This window comes from Hypanus sabinus, chromosome 7 (genome assembly GCF_030144855.1).
Source record: "Hypanus sabinus isolate sHypSab1 chromosome 7, sHypSab1.hap1, whole genome shotgun sequence".
Taxonomy (NCBI): Eukaryota; Metazoa; Chordata; class Chondrichthyes; order Myliobatiformes; family Dasyatidae; genus Hypanus; species Hypanus sabinus.
Window position 1 is genome coordinate 30,746,460 of NC_082712.1, and position 19,215 is coordinate 30,765,674.

At 42.6% G+C, this 19,215-nt stretch overlaps 1 protein-coding gene across 4 annotated transcripts in view; it reads right to left on the minus strand.

The window, feature by feature from the left end:
* irf2b (interferon regulatory factor 2b) overlaps positions 1–19,215 on the minus strand; it is a 63,999-nt gene that overhangs the window by 20,585 nt on the left and 24,199 nt on the right. For 2 of the 4 annotated variants that reach the window (XM_059974353.1, XM_059974354.1), the window contains exon 3: positions 5,842–5,934. In XM_059974353.1, the coding sequence (XP_059830336.1) occupies positions 5,842–5,928 (87 nt within the window). In that variant the 5' untranslated portion in view covers positions 5,929–5,934. Of the gene's footprint in view, positions 1–5,841; positions 5,935–6,037; positions 6,084–19,215 lie in introns of those variants that run through there. The other 2 variants (XM_059974355.1, XM_059974357.1) reach the window with 2 other exon arrangements.

Sequence of the window (19,215 nt, forward strand, 5' to 3'; positions counted from 1 at the left end):
GAAGAGATTTGGTATGTCAACAAAAACACTCAAAAACTTCTATAGATATACCATGGAGAGCATTCTGACAGGCTGCATCACTGGTATGGGGGGAGGGGGGGGGCTACTGCACAGGACCGAAAGAAGCTTCAGAGGGTCATACATTTAGTCAGCTCCGTCTACTAGCCTACAAAGTACCCAGAACTTCAAGGAGTGGTGTCTCAGAAAGGCAGTGTCCATTCATAGGGACCCCCAGCACCCAGGGCGTGCCCTTTTCTCACTGTTTCCATCAGGTAGGAGGTACAGAAGCCTGAAGGCACACACTCAGCAATTCAGCAACAGTCTCTTCCCCTCTGCCATCCGATTCCTAAATGGACATTGAACCCTTTGCAGGACTTTTAATTTATTCAATATACATATAATGTAAATGATTTACTTATTAATTTATTTTTACTTTTTTTCTTCTATATTATGTATTGCATTGAACTGCTACTGCTAAGTTAACTCATTTCACGATACATGTTGGTGATAATAAACCTGATTCTGATTCAGATTCACAGTATGTAGACTTTTTTCCTTCAGCTGCCAATCGCAGAAGATGTGACAAACCATCAGCATTGCTGTGCTGTCTGGTACCCTTGAACTCTATGTCACAAGAATGGGCACCTAGAAATAGTGCCCAATGTTGTAACCAGGTTACAGTTGTCACTGGAATTCCCTTCCTGGGATTGAAAATGGACACAAGGGGCTGATGATCTGTCAACAGCGTAAATTTTTGTCCGTAGAGGTAGTGGTGAAACTTCTTTATTCCCCAGACTAGACTAAGGACCTCTCGGTCAATCTGTGTGTAGTTACATTCTACGCTCATCAGTGATCTTGAAGCAAATGCAATTGGACATTCAGATCCATTTTAACATATAAATGGCATGAGTGTTTCTTGCTGCACCAAAAGCTATCCACACAAGTGGAGACAATTCCAACACAGCTCAGAACTGCATCTTCAGTCAAGAGGCATTCTCACTGCCACAAAATACCCAACTTCTAACTTGCAACTAGTAACAGTGACAGATGTGTGCTGGGCCAATGGAACATTTTATCAATTCTGGGCCCCCTGCCACTGATGGTGAGAAACTTCTCCATAGCAAAGTCAAGGGGATGGGTTAGAGTCTCTCATATTGGAAATGTATGTTATTGGCCCATATTTAGGGCAGCATGGCAACATAGCAGTTAGCTATTACTACGCCAGCAACCTGCGTTCAATTTTGTTGCTGTCTGTAAGTAGTTTGTATGTTCTTCCCGTGACTGTGTGGGTTTCTTCCTACAATCCAAAGTTAATTGTTCATATCACTGTAACTGGCTGGTGCAGGCTTATTGGGCTAGAAGAGACTGGATCTATGCTGTGTCTCGGAAAAGAAATGTTTCTGCCTGTGGGTACAAATTGCGTCATTCCCTGAAAACCAGAACTAAATACATGTAGTCCTTAGTGAATAGGTTCACTTCTAACCTAGTGATGACTAACCACTCCTGGAGATTTTTTCCTCTCAATTCACAGTTTACTTCACATTTCCAAAGGCAGTTTGCAGTTAGATCTCATCAAGATTTGTTCTGTCATGGAAACGGGAGTATGAGGAGTGCATCTTAGTAGGGAAGTCTTCTTTTACAGATTGACTCGTTTTCATCTTCTGTCTTTTAAGTTCAATAACACTCACAAACCTTGGCATCTCTGCAGAAAACTTGTAAGCCAAACTGTTGGCAGAATTTCAGATGATGATGAGACAGCGTGCAGGAGCAAGATAGATCAGCTGATTGAGTGGTGGTGCAGCAACAACCTCGCACTCGATGTCACTGAGACCAAAGCATTGTGAATTTCAGAAAGGGCAAGACAAGGGAACACACACCAGTCCTTACTGAGGGATCAGAAGTGGAAAAGGCGAGCATCATTAAGGACCCCACCACCCAGGACATGCCATTTTATCATTGCTCCCATCAGACTCACATGACTCAATGAATCATTGAGTCCCTTGTGTCCATTTTCAATCCCAGGAAGGGAATTCCAGTGACAACTGTAACCTGGTTACAACATTGGGCACTATTTCTAGGTGCCCATTCTTGTGACATAGAGTTCAAGGGTACCAGACAGCACAGCAATGCTGATGGTTTGTCACATCTTCTGCGATTGGCAGCTGAAGGAAAAAAGTCTACATACTGTGAATCTGAATCAGAATCAGGTTTATTATCACCAACATGTATCGTGAAATGAGTTAACTTAGCAGTAGCAGTTCAATGCAATACATAATATAGAACTCAATGACTCAATGAATCAGGAACAGCTTCTTCCCCTTGCCATCAGATTTCTGAAAGGACAGTGAAGCCATGAACACTACCTCTCTATCTACTCTTTCTGTTTTCTCTTTCTGCATTACCTATTTCATTACCTATTGCATTACCTAACTGTTTTCATACACAGACACACACACACACACACACACACACACACTTCTTACTGTAAGTTACGGATTTTACTATGTATTGCAATGTACTGCTACCGCAAAACAACAGATTTCATCACATTTGCGGTGATTTTGAACCAGATTCTGATGTACTTTGAACTTTGAGAACTTTGATCTTAAACAAGGTGTGCTCCAGGAATTGTGCAAAAAAGGGTTGTCTTGGAGTGAAAAGCAGGGACCAGAATCCTTATGATGATATATGTTGTCCAACAGACACAGAAGTAATGGCACAGCCATGGAGCCATAACTATGCTATGCCAGAGATCCCAGGTTCCATTCTGACTTTTGCCTACTGACGGCGAAGAGTTTAAACGTACTCTGTATAACTGAGGGTTTCTGTTAAATGCTCCAGCTTCCTCCCACATCATAAAGGAGAATTGCTGAGTCTGCAAACTGGCCACTGTGAATTGCTCCCAGTGTATAAGTGGGAGGGGATGGCTAATGAGATTGTTGGGAGAGCAAAATATGTGACTAATCTAGGATCTGGGCAAATATGTGGTTGATGTCAAAGTCCAAGTCAAGTTTATTATCAAATGCACAACTACCTGTAGGCACAGATCCAATAAGCAACTAAGTTTCAGCATTATCACAGGCATGTAGCATTACAAGCATCCACAATAAAAACATAAATTAAATATAAATAATACACACCTTTTACATTTGAACAAAGAAAACAAACTCCATTTTAGTGCAAAGTGATCATAGTGTTGCTAAAGTGTAGTGACCAACATTGTGCCTGTTGGTTCAAGAACTGAATGTTTGAAGGGAAGTACCTGTTTTTGAACTTGGTGGTTTTTCTACCTCCAGCCCCAAAATAGCTGCAGGAAGATGGCAATGCCCAGGATGGTGGGGATCTTTGATAATGAACGCTACCATCTTCAAAAGATTCAGAGTATAAAGTATATTTATTATCAAAGTATGTGAAAGAATACAACCCTGAGATTCATCTTCCTGCAGGCAGCCACGAAACAAAGAAACACCATGCAACCCGCTCAAAGAAAACGTTAAACACACAATGCACAAAAAAAAAGAATAAATCGCGCAAACAGCAAAAAATGAGCGAATGATACACAGGATATTAAACATCAAACCGTACTGCTTGTGAAACGTTCAGTTTGATTCAATTTAGTGTTGTGTCATCCACTGACTGCAGGCCGCAGAGACAGTCCACCAGAATCAAAATCACGCCAAGTAGCAACGAGAAAAGTAACTAGGAACCACAAGCACATCATAACATGGACTGCAGAGTTCTCTAAAATTGAATCCAATTCACAAACCAGACCAATCAAACCTTGCTGATTTCCTTAGAGTCCAAAGACCTAATACTCCTGCCCCTTCCTCTGGCAGTAGCAAGCAAGAGAGAGAGAGGGAGAGAAACCTGATAAATGCAGGCAAGTGATGCTGAACACTCGCTCGCCTTCTGCTTTCATCCTCGTTGCTTTCAATCTTGTTTGATGCTTTAATCGGTGAGCCGATCATGGGTTTGCACTCCGCCATTAGGCCGCACACTCCATTCTCAACCTCACTGAATTCCCTCAGAGACAGCTCAGTCAGCCCACAAGCATATTATCAAAATATAAATTACAGGCCCCAATTGCACCCAGATTAGTAGTAAATGTATAATTAAAAGAAGAAGAAGAAGTGGTTTCGTGAACTGTTAGTTGCGTTTGTCACTGGTAGCATCTTGCATCACAGGAGGCAGTACCTCTTGTAGATAATACTAATGGTGGAGAGGGAGGTTCCCCTGATGCATGGGCTGAGTCCACTATTCTCTGCAGCTTCTTACACTGTCCATGATGCAACCAGTCAGGATACTTTCAACGGTACATCTGTGGAAGTTAGTTAGAACATTCAGTGACAAGCCAAGCCTCCTTAAACTTCTAAGGAAGTAGACACTAGCACCTTCCTTGTGATTGCATCTATGTGCAGGACCCAGAAATATGTTGACGCCTAGTGCAGACTCATGCGCTGAAGGTACCTCTCCAAGTCAGGCATCTGTTGCTGCACAGTAGCAGTGTGGGACTGTTAGGATTTAGAATGCAACGGTGGCAGCTTCTTGTTCAGATGTTTTGCTATCTTCGTTACCCTGGTAACAAGCCAACATTCAGAAGCACGTGAAGCTGAGATCTAGTATAACTGCAGGGATCATAATCCGAGCAAATTTGCTGCTTCAGAGCACATCGGTGAGATAATGCAGAACAGAATTGGGTCCTTTATGCTGTTGCTGGCAATCATTTTTCACAGAAGACAAATAATGACTGGCTTAATCCAGAGGCACTTTCCAGGGGAATTTGAAGCTAGCAGACTTTGTCCCACAGAAGGCGGGTTTCCTGGTGGCATCCATTTCAATTCAGCTTCCCTTTCCCATTTCAGACATGTTGGTCATTGGTTTCCTCTACTGCCACGATAATGCCACACTCAGGTTGGAGAAGCAACCTCATATTCCATCTGAGTAACCTCCAACCTGATGGCATGAACATTCAGGAACATCTCTAACTTTCAGTAATTTCTCCTTCCTCCCCCACCCTTTTTCCACTGCCTATTCTGGTCCCCCTCTCAACCCTCCTATCCTCACCTGCCCATCACCTCCCACTGGTGCTTCCCACACCCACCACCATCCTTTGGTCCCGTGGTCCACTGTCCTTCCCCATCAGATTCCATCTTCTTCAGCACTCAGCCTCTCCCACCTACCACTTCCTAGCTTCTTACTTCAAATCCCCTGTCCCACCTACCCTCCTTCCCCCTCACCTGGTTTTACCAATCAACTGCCAACTTATGCACCTTCCCCTCCTCAGCCTTCTTATGCTCCCCTTCCTTTCCAGACCTGATGAAGGGTCTTGGCCAGAAACAATGACTGTTTATTCCCCTCCATAGACCTGATGAGTTCCTCCAGCACTCTGTGTGGGTTGCTCTTGACTGCAGGCCAAAATTGTGCAGATTGTGGGAGTATGGGCTGGCATGAAACCCTGTTAAGAAAGTAACTTTTAAAGGAGGTAAGGTTAAAATCTTTATGGAGGAAGTTCCAAAATCGCATGGAGTAAAGAAAGGTGAGGCAATGCACACAGGCAGGCATCAGAGCAACAGGCATTGGAATGGCAGCTGTGCTGCGTACGTAGCTATCAGACAAGTTTACCTGACAAACAACCCATAATGCACCCTCCCAATCTCACATTCCAGTGAGCAGCATTAGAAGTTATCCAGTAACTCAGGGAATAGACTGTTTTTACCTTTACAGCATAAACAAAGATTTCCGCTAGACAATTCAAACCCAAATTATATACAAAGAAATCAAAGGAATAGATCCATGTCATCAATTCACACAGATGTTTTCAGAAGATTATAGAGACCTTACCTTGTTTAGCCATTTTAAACCCGGTATTTTATTTGAATTTATTTGCTCTTCTAGCCATGGGCGCATACGCATTCTTTCCACAGGCATCGCCACCTATAATAAGAAGTAGCAAAATGAGCCTCTGTAATCACTACTTTCACTCTGAGAAAAGGAAGTCCAGGAAATATAAAGATGGATTTTCCTTTGCTCTGCTCACCCTGGTTAATCACTCTTTAAACTTTCTGCTGTTTACTACTGAACACTCTTAAGAAACTTCTACAGGTGCACAGAGCGAGACAACCTGACCCAAGGTGAGATGTGGGACTGCTGCGCGCCTGTTCTTGCAGAAATATTGCTCCAGGACAACATTCCATGCGCCATCAATCTTCAGGCTATGCAGGGACTTGGGGATTTGTGACCATATGTGCTAATGTAACTAAATGTGCTGGCACTGCACATACCACGTTTTGTACCCTGGTCCCAGAGGAAAGCTCATTTCATTTAGCTGGATTCATGTTTATGGTTGAATGACAACTAACCTTGAACTTGGAAGTATTATAACTGGATAAATCATGGTCTGATACAACAACTCAAATGCACAGGAATATGAAAGGTGTGGAGATGAGTGGATTCAGCCCAATACAATATGGGCATATCCCTCCCCACCACTGGTAACATGGTAGGCACAGAAAGGATGGTAAAGGTGGCATGGGTTTAAAACCCATTGCACTGCCTTTCACCTCAATGGGAAGCTTTACCAATTGGTGTTCAAATCAGGGAGCCAAGGTAGCATAGCAGTTAGCGTGACGCTATTACACTCAGCGTTGCAGTTCGGAGTTCAATCCCAGTGCCGTCTGTAAGGAGTCTCTGTGCATCATCCCCATGGAATACATGGGTTTCCTCTGTGTCTTCCGGTTTCCTCCCACAGTCCAAAAACCTACCGGATAGGTTAATTGGTCATTGTAAATGTCCTGTGATTGGGTTTGGGTTAAATTAGGGTTACTGGGCAGTATGTCTCAAAGGGCCTACTCTGTGCTGTGTCTCTAAATAAATAATTATCAAAAGTTAAGGAATACATTGAGTTTGATATTCCAAACATAAATACAGCCAAGGTGTATTGCTTACATCCTTATCAACACCTGCATGAGGGAAAGAGTGTGACAAATCTGACTTCAATATCCAGCAGTAAAATGTTTGTGGGACTGTTGGCTTCAATGGAACCAAACCTGTTGTAATGGAAGTGGTTGAGAGTTTCCTAAGTGTTCTGATTTTATTTCAAATTTCCAGAGCGCAAGATTTTGCATTTGCAACCCCTCTCAAGTTTCCCTTAATTGCTCTCCATCGAACCTACTTTATAATTCATTCTATAGATTTAGAAAATAAACTTCCCTTGATAAATAAAACAGTACCTTGCATGGGGGGGGGGGGGGATGCCCGAGTTTCGTAACTATAACACACATCACAACTACAAGCAACGTAATATGACTTGTTTAGATGTGGTGTGGTTTGGAAAAATACCGTTTAATTTTCCTTAGCTTTCATTTGCATTTCTTTCATATATCCTATAAATATTGAATGACAAGATCCTCAGCAGCATCCTGCTACCTGGGCTAAGGAATATTTATTTCATTTTGAAGATTAGAGCAACTAGGTTACATTTGAAAATAACAAAACCTAAAGTGAACTGGGACTACATGTAAAATGCATCATTAATAGTTCAGATAGGCATTCACAAATAAACTCCCGCCAACTACAATGGAAATTAATCTTTTATTTTACAACAGTCCCATCTGGAATGACAGACGGAAGGCAAAAATGTCCAGGTGCACAAAAGCAGACTAGTTGTAAGCTGTAATTAAACCTTATTTGTATTTGTAAAGTTACTGGTACAATGCGGATCTCCACAACAAAGGAGAAAGGAGATGCTGATCTCTAGAGATGTGAAGATGACAATTGAAGCCAAAACCCACAGCATCAAACCCTCAAGGGTTTAGAGTGCATCCTAAATATTACACGCTTATGCCATTTTTAGTTCTTTAATTTTTTTAAAAAATCTAAGAGTATATAGGAAGAGATTTTGAATAAATATGCTTTGAATAATATTTACCATTGAAGCAAATTATTCAAGATATTGAAGAGACAAAAACATCAAGAAGTGATTGAGTAGAGAGGGGGAGACAGAAGGAGCTGGCTGATCCAATAGTGTACTGTGTGATCACTTCACTTTGTGATTAAGGGTTCACCCCCTAGTCCCCAGATTCAAACAACAGACCAACAAACTCTCTCATGCCTCCCAACATTCTGTGTCTCAGTTACCACATATCATTAAATGGCAGTTTTGGGCCAGTTGTCTGCAAGTCAAAGGGTGTGGACTGGAAACTCTTTCAATAGAATTAATCTTGTGATCTGGACTGCTGATTTTAGTGCCGAGTCGAGAGAGATTATCACACTTGGGACCGTTGCCTTTCAAGTGACCAATCACCAGACTGCCCCTTAAAGTGGATATAAATAAGTCCCTTACACTTTCGGAAGAAGAGCCAAGTATTTTTCCTGATGTCTGGGCCAATCAAAATCGTTGAAAGAGATCAGAATCAGGTTTAATATTACAGGTATATGTCATGAAATTTGTTAACTTTACAGCAGCTGTACAATGCAACACATGATAATATAGAAAAAATAAATAAGTAAATCAATTACAGTAAACATATATATGTATATGAAATAGTTAAGAATAGCGCAAACACAGAAATAATAAGAAAGTGAGCAACACGCACAAAATGCTGAAGGAACTCAGCAGGCCAAGCAGCATCTACGGAGAAGAGTACAGATGTTTCAGGCCCAGACCCTTTGGCAGCACTGAAGAAAAAAAGATGAGTAGTAGATTTAAAAGGTGGGGGGAAGAGAGAAACACAGGGTGATAAGTAAAACTGGAAGGGGGAGGGATGAAGTAAGTAGCTGGGAGGTTGATTGGAGAAAGAGATACAGTGTTGGAGAGGGGGAGTCTGATAGGTGGGGATCGAAGGCCATGGAAGAAATAAAAGAGGGAGGAGCACCAGAGGGATACGATGGGCAGTCGTGGAGATAAGGTGAGAGAAGGAAAATGGGATGGGAACTGGAGGAGAGGCGGGGGTTGGGGCATTATCAGAAGTCCGAGAAATCGATGTTCATGCCATCAGGTTGGAGGCTACCCAGACGGAATATAAGGTGTTGTTCCTCCAACCTGAGTGTGGCCTCACCGCAACAGTAGAGGAGGCCATGGACTGACTTATCAGAATGGGAATGGGAAGTGGAATTAAAATGCGTGGCCACTGGGAGATCCCACTTGTTTGGCGGACAGAGCGTAGGTGTTCAGCAAAACGGTCTCCCAATCTACGTCAGGTCTCACCAATATACAAGAGGCCAAAACGGGAGCACCAAACAGTAAATGACCCCTACAGACTCATAGGTGAATTGTCGCCTTACCTGGAAGGAATGTTTGGGGTTCTGAATGGTAGTGAGGGAGGAGGTGTAGGGGCAGGTGTAGCACTTGTTCTGCTTGCAAGGATAAGTGCCAGGAGGAACAAATGGACAAGGGAGTCATGTAGGGAGCGATCCATGTGGAAAGCAGAAAGTGGGGGAGAGAAAGATGTGCTTGGTGGTGGGATCCCATTGGAGATGGCAGAATTTGCAGAGGATTACGTGCTGGACGTGGAGACTGGTGGAGTGATAGGTGAGGATAAGAGGAACCCTATCCCTGGTAGGATGATGGGAGGGTGGGGTAAGAGCAAACGTGCATGAAATGGAAGAGATGCAGTGTAGGGCAGAGTTGAAGGTGGAGGACGAGAAGCCCCTTTCTGTGAAAAAAGGACATCTCCTTCGTTTTAGAATGAATGGCTTCATCCTGAGAGCAGATGCAGTGGAGAAGGATCTCAGTCCAAAACATCAAATCTATCTTTCCCCACAGATGTTGCTTGTCCTGCTGAGTTCCTCCAGCATTTTGTGTATGTTGCTTGGATTTCCAGCATCTACAGATTCTCTTTGTGTTAAAACAGTGAGGTTTTGTTCATGGGCTCAATGTTCATTTGGGAATCAGATGGCAGAGGGGAAGAAGCTGCTCTTGAATCACTGAATGTGTGCCTTCAGGTTTCTGTACCTCCTTCTTGATGGTAACAATGAGATGGGGGCATGTCCTAGGTGATGGGGGTCCTTAATAATGGATGCCACCTTTCGAAGGCACTGCTCCTTAACGATATCTTGGATACTACAGAGGCTAGTATCCAAGATGGACTTGACCAGTTTTACAACTTCCTGTAGATTTTTTCAATCCAGTATAGTAGACCCACTCCCATACTAGACAGTGAGGCAGCCTGTCAAAATGGTCTCCACAGTACATACATAGAAATTCTCAGGTGCTTCAGGTTACAAACCAAATCTCCTAATGAAATATAGCCACTGTCTTCCCTCCTTTATAGCTGCATCGATATGTTGGGACCAGGTTAGGTCCTCAGAGATACTGACACCCAGGAATTTGAAATTGCTCACTCTCTCCACTTCTGATCCCTCTATGAGGATTGGTTCGTGTTCCCTCGTCCTACCCTCTCTTAAGTCCACAATCAGCTCTTTGGTCTTCCTGGCATTGAGTGCAAGGTTGTTACTGCAACACCACTCAACTAGCTGGTATATCTAGCTCCTGTATGCCCTCTCATCTCCGTCTGAGATTCTGCCAGTTATAGATGGCCTTTGAACTATGCCTAGCTACACAATCATGGGTTTAGGGAGAGTAGAGCACTGGGTGTACCAGTGTTGATCATCAATGAGGAGGAAATATTATTACCAATCTGCACAGTCTGTGGTCTTCCAGTTAGGAAGTCGAGGATCCAATTGTAGATGAAGTTATAGAGACCCAGGATTCATTGCTTATTGATCAGGACTGTAGGAATGGTGTTAAACGCTGAGCTATGGTCAACGAACATCATCCAATACAACCAATAGGTATTTATATTATCCATGTCAGCAGAGGCCATGTGCAGAGCCATTGAGATTGCAACGGCTGTAGACCTACTGTGGTGTTAGCAAATTGCAGTGGGTCCAGGTCTTTGCTGAGACAGAAGCATAATAGCCATGACCAACCTCTCAAAGCATTTCATCACCATAGATGTGAGTGTGATTGGGTGAAAGTCATTAAGGCAGCTCACACTATTCTTCTTAGGCACTGGTATAATTGTTGTCCTTGCAAAGCAGGTGGGAATTTCCAACTGTAGCAGTGAGAGGTTGAAAATGTCTTTGAATACTCCAGCCAGCTGTTTGGCACAAGTTTTCAGAGACTTACCAGGTAGGCACTCTATCGGGACCTGCCAGCTTGCGAGTGTTTGCCCTTCTGAAAAAGAGCCTGACATCAGCCTCTGAGACAGAGAGCACAGGGTCATCGGGTGTAGTCGCAGGGATCTTCACAGCTGTAAGATTCTCCCTTTCAAAGTAGGCAGAAAAGGTGCTGTGCTCGTCTGGTAGTGGAGCATCACTGCCATTCGTGCTACCAGGTTTCGCTTTGTAAGAAGTGATGTCCTGCAAACCCTGCCAGAGTTGACATGCATCCAATGTCGCCTCCAACTTCGCTCTAAACTGTTTCTTCACTCTTGAAATAGCCCTCCACAAGTCATACCTGGTTTTCTTGAACAGACCTGGGTCACCAGACATAAATGCCACAGATCTAGCCTGTTCCTCCTGGTGAAGCAGACGACGTACCTCCTGGTTCATCCACGGCTTTTGGTTTGGGAAGGTACAGCAAGCTTTAGTGGGCACACACTCATCCATACAGGTTTTAATGAAGTCAGTAACAACTGTAGCATACTATCCTATCAATATAATCCAACACGTTCTACCTTGGATCCCCAGATGAAACGGAAGTGGCTCAGATTATTGTCACAGCAGAGGAGCAGAGTATGAGCAGTCCTGCAGCGAGTAGAGCACTTCCTACACGAAGACCAGCTTCCCAGCACCTTCGTGCACTTGGACGACAGCAAAAGGAACGATGGACTGGCCGGGCCTTTTGCCGAAGAGCATGGCAACACTCTTCCTGTAGCTGACTCTGGCCCCTGACACCAACTGACTGGTGATAGATGCAGACCAGCCTGTGGACAGACTAGGATGCCCACATCTAAGCCTTGTGTGCGTGATGCTTGATGGCAGCTACCAGGAGAGATCACAGCACTTTGCTGAGATTCATGGGAAGGGAGTACTAAAGGGCTTCCCTCCATTGCAGCTACCGAGAACATGCAGAAGGGGCATCAATCAGAGGAAATGAGGCAGATGGATAGGGGCGAGGAGGTTGTAGGTGTCCTCAGTTTGAGTGGACACTCACCACATATCCACCCTATTCAGTCACAGTGTCATTGTATACTACCCAGAACGAGGCCCATTAGCCCACATTGTCCTTGCTACTCCTTTAATCTATCTACTCTAATCCTATTTACCTGCATTCGATCCATAGTCTTACATGCCTTGGCAACTCAAGAATTATCTAGATGTCTTTTAAATATCTTGAGATAATCTGTCTTCACCACTTTCAGGCTGCGCATTCGAGTCTGTGTGAGGAAAAATTCCCCGAGAAGCCATCTGAACTTTCCACCCCTCACCTTAAGCCAAACTGAAAACTGACCCTGTGCTCACGAAGGGTGGAGATAGCAGCATGGTGATTGTGCACTGAACTATGCAGAAGAGCTGTGATAGGTTATAGAACAAACAGCGACACTGTACTGAAGAAAGAAACTTGTCCGGGTCAAAGAAGCAGGCAAGAAAAATCACTGCCGACACTGCCCACCCTCCAAATTGACTTTTCCAAATGTTCCCTTCTGGAAACGACCATTAAAACAAAAAGTTCAAGACATCTTAAATGTTTCTTCCCCCAGACAGTTAATCTAATCAACCATTCTGGTAACACCACCCCCCCCCCCATCACTCCCCTCTATTGATTACCTCAGTCACTGCATTACACTGTAAACACTTTAAACAACTATTTATAATGTTGTTTACACTGTAAATACATGCTTGTATTTATGCACGTTTTATTCCATATCCAAACTTTAACCTCCAACTTATTTTTATATAATTCTTAATTCCTAATTTTTTATAATTGTTAAATGTTATATTTTTGCTGTGGCATGCCAACACCCTACAGCAAATTCTTAATACCTGTAAGTGTATATGGTGAGTAAAGCTGATCCTTGATACTCAAGACTGACAACTGCAGTGGAAGTCTTGGGGCACTTTAGACATACCCCCCGTGCCAATCTGCTGTGGGATTTGCTCCTTGATTCTTATGAGTTATAATTTTAGGCCAATAGGTCACAGAGTGGGTGTTCCGTATTGAACTGTGTCATGAGATACACGTCTTTTGCTAGGGTAATGTTGGACATGGTAAGGTAAACTGTAATTTCCATACGGTCACTAATTAATCTGGAAATGGTACCTGGTTTCTAAAAGACAAAGTTGTTGTAAACCATGTGGCATAACTGAGGATCTGTTGCTTAAATAAAAGTTGGTAAAAAGTTTTAAAAAAAGGAAATGGTCAATAGAGCAGAAAATTTTCAATCTACTGCTAGTTTCCCAACTTAGGTATGAAGTCCATCATTTCTTCTTATAATGACCAGAGGGCATGTAAGGGTGTGAGGGGAGGTTCAAAGGAGATGTGCAGAAGTTTTCTTTTACATCGTGTTACAAATGCACTGCCAGGGGAGTTAGTGGTGGCAAATAAAATAGAGGCATTTAAAAGCCTCTTAAATAGGCACATGAATATGCAGAGTATGCAGGGATATGGGCCGTGTGCAGACAGACGGAATTAGTTTAACTCAGAGTAATTTGCTTAAACACAAGGGCCTGTTTCCCGTGCTGTACTGTTCTATGTTACACCTGTTACCATCTTTGAGGTGTCAAATACAAAGTGACCACTGGCTGTGCAACATCATTTCCCTTTCAGAGACCGATTACATTGTTGACCCGAACATGCTGAATCCTAGCTGGAGGCCATTGTCACAGCTGGCACTGCAAACTGATACTGTAATGTTAACGAAATGGAAAGTACAAATTTGAAGTTAATGTTAAAACATGTCTTAGAAGCAGTGTAGCAAGGGTTATTAGTTTGAAACTAATTCGGATGGGAAAAGAGACTACCATTAGCTAACACACGTGCCCTTTGCCTTAACATAGCCTAAAGTTCACTTACAACCAACAGCACAGCAGAACGTTCCCTGCACGCTTCGTAGCTGAAAAGGGGGGGTGGGGGAGACAAATCTTAGGGTTGTATACTGCACTTGATAAAACCCTGAAAATTGTTACAGATTTACATCATTCACCTTTACTGGAAAACTTACCTCTGCCAAGCACAAGCTATCAATCTTTGCTATGAGGGAAATTACACAGTATCAAAAACTGCTCTGTCCTCTTCTCATCACTGCCACCCGGGAGGAGGTACAGGAGCCCAGAGACCCACACTCAACGATTCAGGAACAACCTCCTCACCCCTGCAATCTGATTACCCAATGGTCCATGTACACATGAACACCACCTCATTATTTGTTCTTTTTGCACTACTGTATATGTATTTGGTAATTGCGTTTTACAGCAGCAGTACAGTACAAGACATAAAATTACTATCAAATTGCACAGTATATATGATAATAAATCTGATTCTGATTCCAAAGCTGTTTTAACGGTCTCTTTTGCAATCTAATATAAGGCAACATTGTCAACTCTTCAACATTTAAACATCCTGATCCACGTTAGCTTTAGAATGGGTCTTTCTCCTGGTTTAAATCTGGATCTACTGCCATATATTGTAGGTTAAACAGTTAACATATTGTGTTTATTTAATCTTTTCATTGGAACAGAGGGCAGTATTTACTTAATGCCATGGTGATAAAATTAAAACTGGAATTTTGATTGATCTCTTAGCATCCACTTTGTATTACAAAGCTAACAAATATCCCAGCCCTGCTGAAAATTGCAAAATATCAGTAAACAAATGAAAGGCAGAGTACACTATCACCATTAGTCATTTCTAAACTATAAGGACTCTGGATAAAGGGAGAGTTTAGGACTTTATTCAGTGGAGTAGAGGAGACTGAGAAGTGACCTCATAGAGAGGCATAACATCATGATGGCCATAGACTAAGTGAATTCTCAAAGTCTTTTTATCCCTAGGGAAAGGAAGTCAAGAACAAAATGGCAAAGGTTCAAGGTGGGCTGGGATAGTTTTAAAAGAAAACTGAGGGGCAGCTTCTACATGCAGAGAGTGGCAAGTACAGTGGATTCCGGTTATTTGGGCCATCAGTTTAATCGGACCAGCTGCTTATTTGGGACAACTCTCAAAGAACAAGAACTAATCAAGAAAATGGCCGGGATTCCCTTAGTTTATTTGGGACACTACGCCGTTGAATTGAGACAAGGGACTGTTACCAAACGGTTTCTAACCAGCGACATCACGTGCACCAGTGTGGCTGTTAAACACTGCATCGTGCTTAGAGCAAACAGTTTTAAATAACCACAGTTGTGTGCAGTTTTGGGTTATGTTGGTGCAATGGATGCCACTGAGGCAATGGACACCAATTCAAAAGCAGCCATTTTTAATAGTTTTGTTTTTTAATTCTCACCCTGCCAAGGTGCCCTGAAAAGATTTGCCACTAGCCAAAAAAATTGGACCAAATTAAAAGCTATCCACCTATCACCACGTATTTATTGTCTACCTCTGGCAGGAAGGCAACGAAGGCAGTCCATTACCTGCATTAGGGTTCTGCACAGAATTTGTTCATTTATAGTCAATCAAAATAACATGACAGCAAACACTGTATGAATTCCTCCATTAGGAACCCATACACAGTTTTATAGTCTGGTTCAGTAGTAGTATTGGTAATGTTTTACTTTGCTCTGTATTTTTTAAAATACATAATTTGTTACTCCCTTTATTACAAATGTTAGTTTGTTTCTTTATACCTTTTTAACTATTTCCATGAAACCCCAGTTAATTCGGGCAGCTGCTTAACTGGGCCAAAATGTACTGTCTGATGTGTTCCAATTAAATGGAATTCACTGTATTTGGAATGAACTGCCAATGGAAGTGGTTTATGTTGCTACAACAATACATTTAAAAGACACTTGGACAGGGACATAGTAAGGAAATGTTTAAAGCCTAACGTAAGCAAATAGGACTAGCTTAGATGGGCATCTTGGTCAGCATGGGTGAATTGGCCCAAAGGGCTTGTTTCCACTCTGGAAAACCCTATGACTATTACTTAATATCACAGCGCAATATCCTCCAGAAAGCATGATGCTGGCTTTCAACCAATGCAATAGCTCAATCTTTTAAGCTGCAGAACATAAAGTTAAGCATGTAAGAATTTTTCCCCTAGTGTTCAGTGTTACAAATAACTTGAATTCTCCCCTGTACAGGTTTGCCCCATTCATAATGTAAAAATGAGAGCAAAAGTGACACAGTATGCGTTTCTGTCAGAGCTCCAGTTCCCTCTAACATTCCAAGGACATGCTAGTACTGTACATTACTGATAGTGACATGAGAATCAGAGAGGCATCTGAGCATGATTCTCCCTGCAATTTGCCTATCGCCGCAAAAGGTCTACAGCAGATGCTCTAGCTCTACTTGGCCTTCGATCACCAGGACAATAGTAATACCTCGGCTGCTGTTTATTGATTACAGCTCAGTGTTCAAAACCATCATACCCTCAGTCTTAATCAACCAGCTCCAACAGCTGAGTCTCTGTATCTGCCTGTGCATCTGGGTCCTTGACTTCCTCACTGGAAGGCCACAGTGTGTGAGGATCGGAAAGAACATCTCCTTCTCACTGATGATCAACACTGATGCACCTCAAGGATGCATCCTCAGCTCATTGCTCTACTCTCTGCCCACAACTCCGTGGCTAGGCACAGCTCAAATGCCCTCTACAAATTTGCTGATGGCACAACTACTGTTGGCAGAATTTCAGATGGTGACGAGGAGGTGCACAGGAATATGTCAGATCAGCTGGCTGAGTAGTGTCACAGCAACAACCCTGCACTCAGCATCAGTAAGACCAAGGAATTGACTGTGGGCTTCAGAAAAGGAAAGCTGAGGGAACACTCAACAGTCCTCATCAAGGGATTACAGTGAAAAAGACGAGCAGTTCAAATTCATTGGTGTCAACATCTCTGAATATCCACCCTGTGCCCAACATATTGATGTAATTATGAAGAAGGCATGGCAGCAGCTATATTTCATTAGGAGTTTGAGGAGACTTAGTAACTCACCAAAGGTGCCTGCAAGTTTCTACAGATGTACCATAGAGAGCATCATAATTGTTTGCATCACTGTCTGGTATGGAGGGTCACTGCACAGGATTGGAAAAAGCTGCAGAAATCTATAAACTCAGCCAGCTCCATCACGACACTAACTTCCCCAGCATCAAGAACATCTTCAAAAGGTGGTGCCTTGAAAAGATGGTATCCATCATTAAAGACCTCATCACCTAGAAAATGCCCTCTTCTCATTGCTACCATTAAGGAGGAGTACAGGGGCCTGAAAACAACACTCAACTTTTCAAGAACAACTTCTTCCCCCTGCACCATCAGATTTCTGAAAGGACAATGAATCCACAGACACCACCCTACTACTTCTTTCCTCTAATTCTTGCATTACTTAGTTAATTTAATTATTTTATATCTCCTTATTGTAAACTACATATATCTTTTGCTTTTGTTATTTATTGCAACATACTACTGCTGCAAAACAACAAATTTCACTGCATAGGCCAGTGATATTCAAACTGATTCTGATTCTTTTTAAGGTTCGGGCATATAAGTGGGGCAATGGGAACAATGGGTGTGGCATAGGAGCAAAAATAGATCTGGTGGACTAAATAACCTCCTGAGGCATAAGGGAATTTAAAAAAAGAGAAAAATAATAAGTACTGCCCCTCAGTCCTGTTCTGTCATTCATTAAGATCATGACTGATCTGATTTTGGCCTCAACACTTTCTTGCCTGTTCCCCAAAACCTTCGATTTCTCTATAGCCTCAAATACATTCTTGTAAATCCAAAACATTAAACTATTTGGAAGAAAAACATGGGAGTCGGGGATAACTTGAGAACATTTACTTTTGTTTTAGTGAAGCACTCAAATAGCATGTGGTGGCATTAATTAGTATACCATTCACATACTTTTACATATAATATGTAATGAACTATTTAAACAAAGACTGCTTAAACAAATAATATATATGCAATATTACTGAAATATTAAATACACAATGCTCCTCCCTGCTTAGCTATAAACTCCAACTCAATATAGAATATATCTCAACTCTAATATGTAACAAGTTGCTCTCCAGTCATCATGGTACGGCAGGAAGTGGTTCTGACAGCGCTGGACACCTTTTTTCTCTGACAATTGACTCTGCTCTCCTCAACTGATCAATGTGTCACCTCCAGATGGCATCAGACACAATCTCCTCTACGTAGGACAGTGATCCAGTTCTGTCCTTAGTCTTTTTGTGTACCCAATTTTGATCAACTCTCTAGTCCCTCGCCAGGACTGTCTGTCCAACAACACACCTCCTTACTTGAGGAGCTCTCAATTTGTCTCAGCTATTTGTCCTGCATACTCTTTCTAATTGAGGAGATCCATGCGTGAGCATAATGGATGACCCAGGAACAGCACAGCTGGTGAGTTGTCGGCTGTGGAGTGTGCTGCATCGCGATATGCCAGGAGGAAATTGGTGAGCTGATAATTCAGTTTTGGTATAGTGTGTGCTGCTGACATTGCCTGCAGTGTTTACTTTAGACTCTGGACAAACCTTTACATCAAGCTATTTGTAGCTGGGTGGTACGGTAATATGTCTTACTCCATTCATTTCAGGAATAACTGAAACTCTTCCGCAACAAGCTGAGGTCCATTGTCACTGCTCAAGTGTTCTGGAACACCAGTCCTAGAGTCTTCTCAATGCGTCAATAGTGTGTGTGACTATAGTGGAGGCTATAGGAAACACCTCTGGCCACTTTGTAGCTGCATTCACTACCCCTATAAAATCTGTGCCTTGAATAGTCTGGCAAAATCCACATGAATCCTCTGCTAGGGTAATGCAGGCCATTCCCAAGGATGGACGGTCTCTCAATCTGCAGATAATCGAACCTTCCCATCAAGGGAAGTTTATCCCAGCACTGGTAAAACGGGGGGACTGGAATTTCTGCTGCACATTCCAGCCATTTTGGGTGGCCATGTAGACCTGAGGCTGTGTGGATTTTTTTTCTGGTTACTCTTTGTAATCTCTGCTGTAAAAGGGAGACTTTGATTTGCATTGGGAGAATACATAAAGTGGAGTGACCTCTTTTGTAATTTTTTCAGGTATTTCCTTTTCCAGGGGACAATCTATCAGT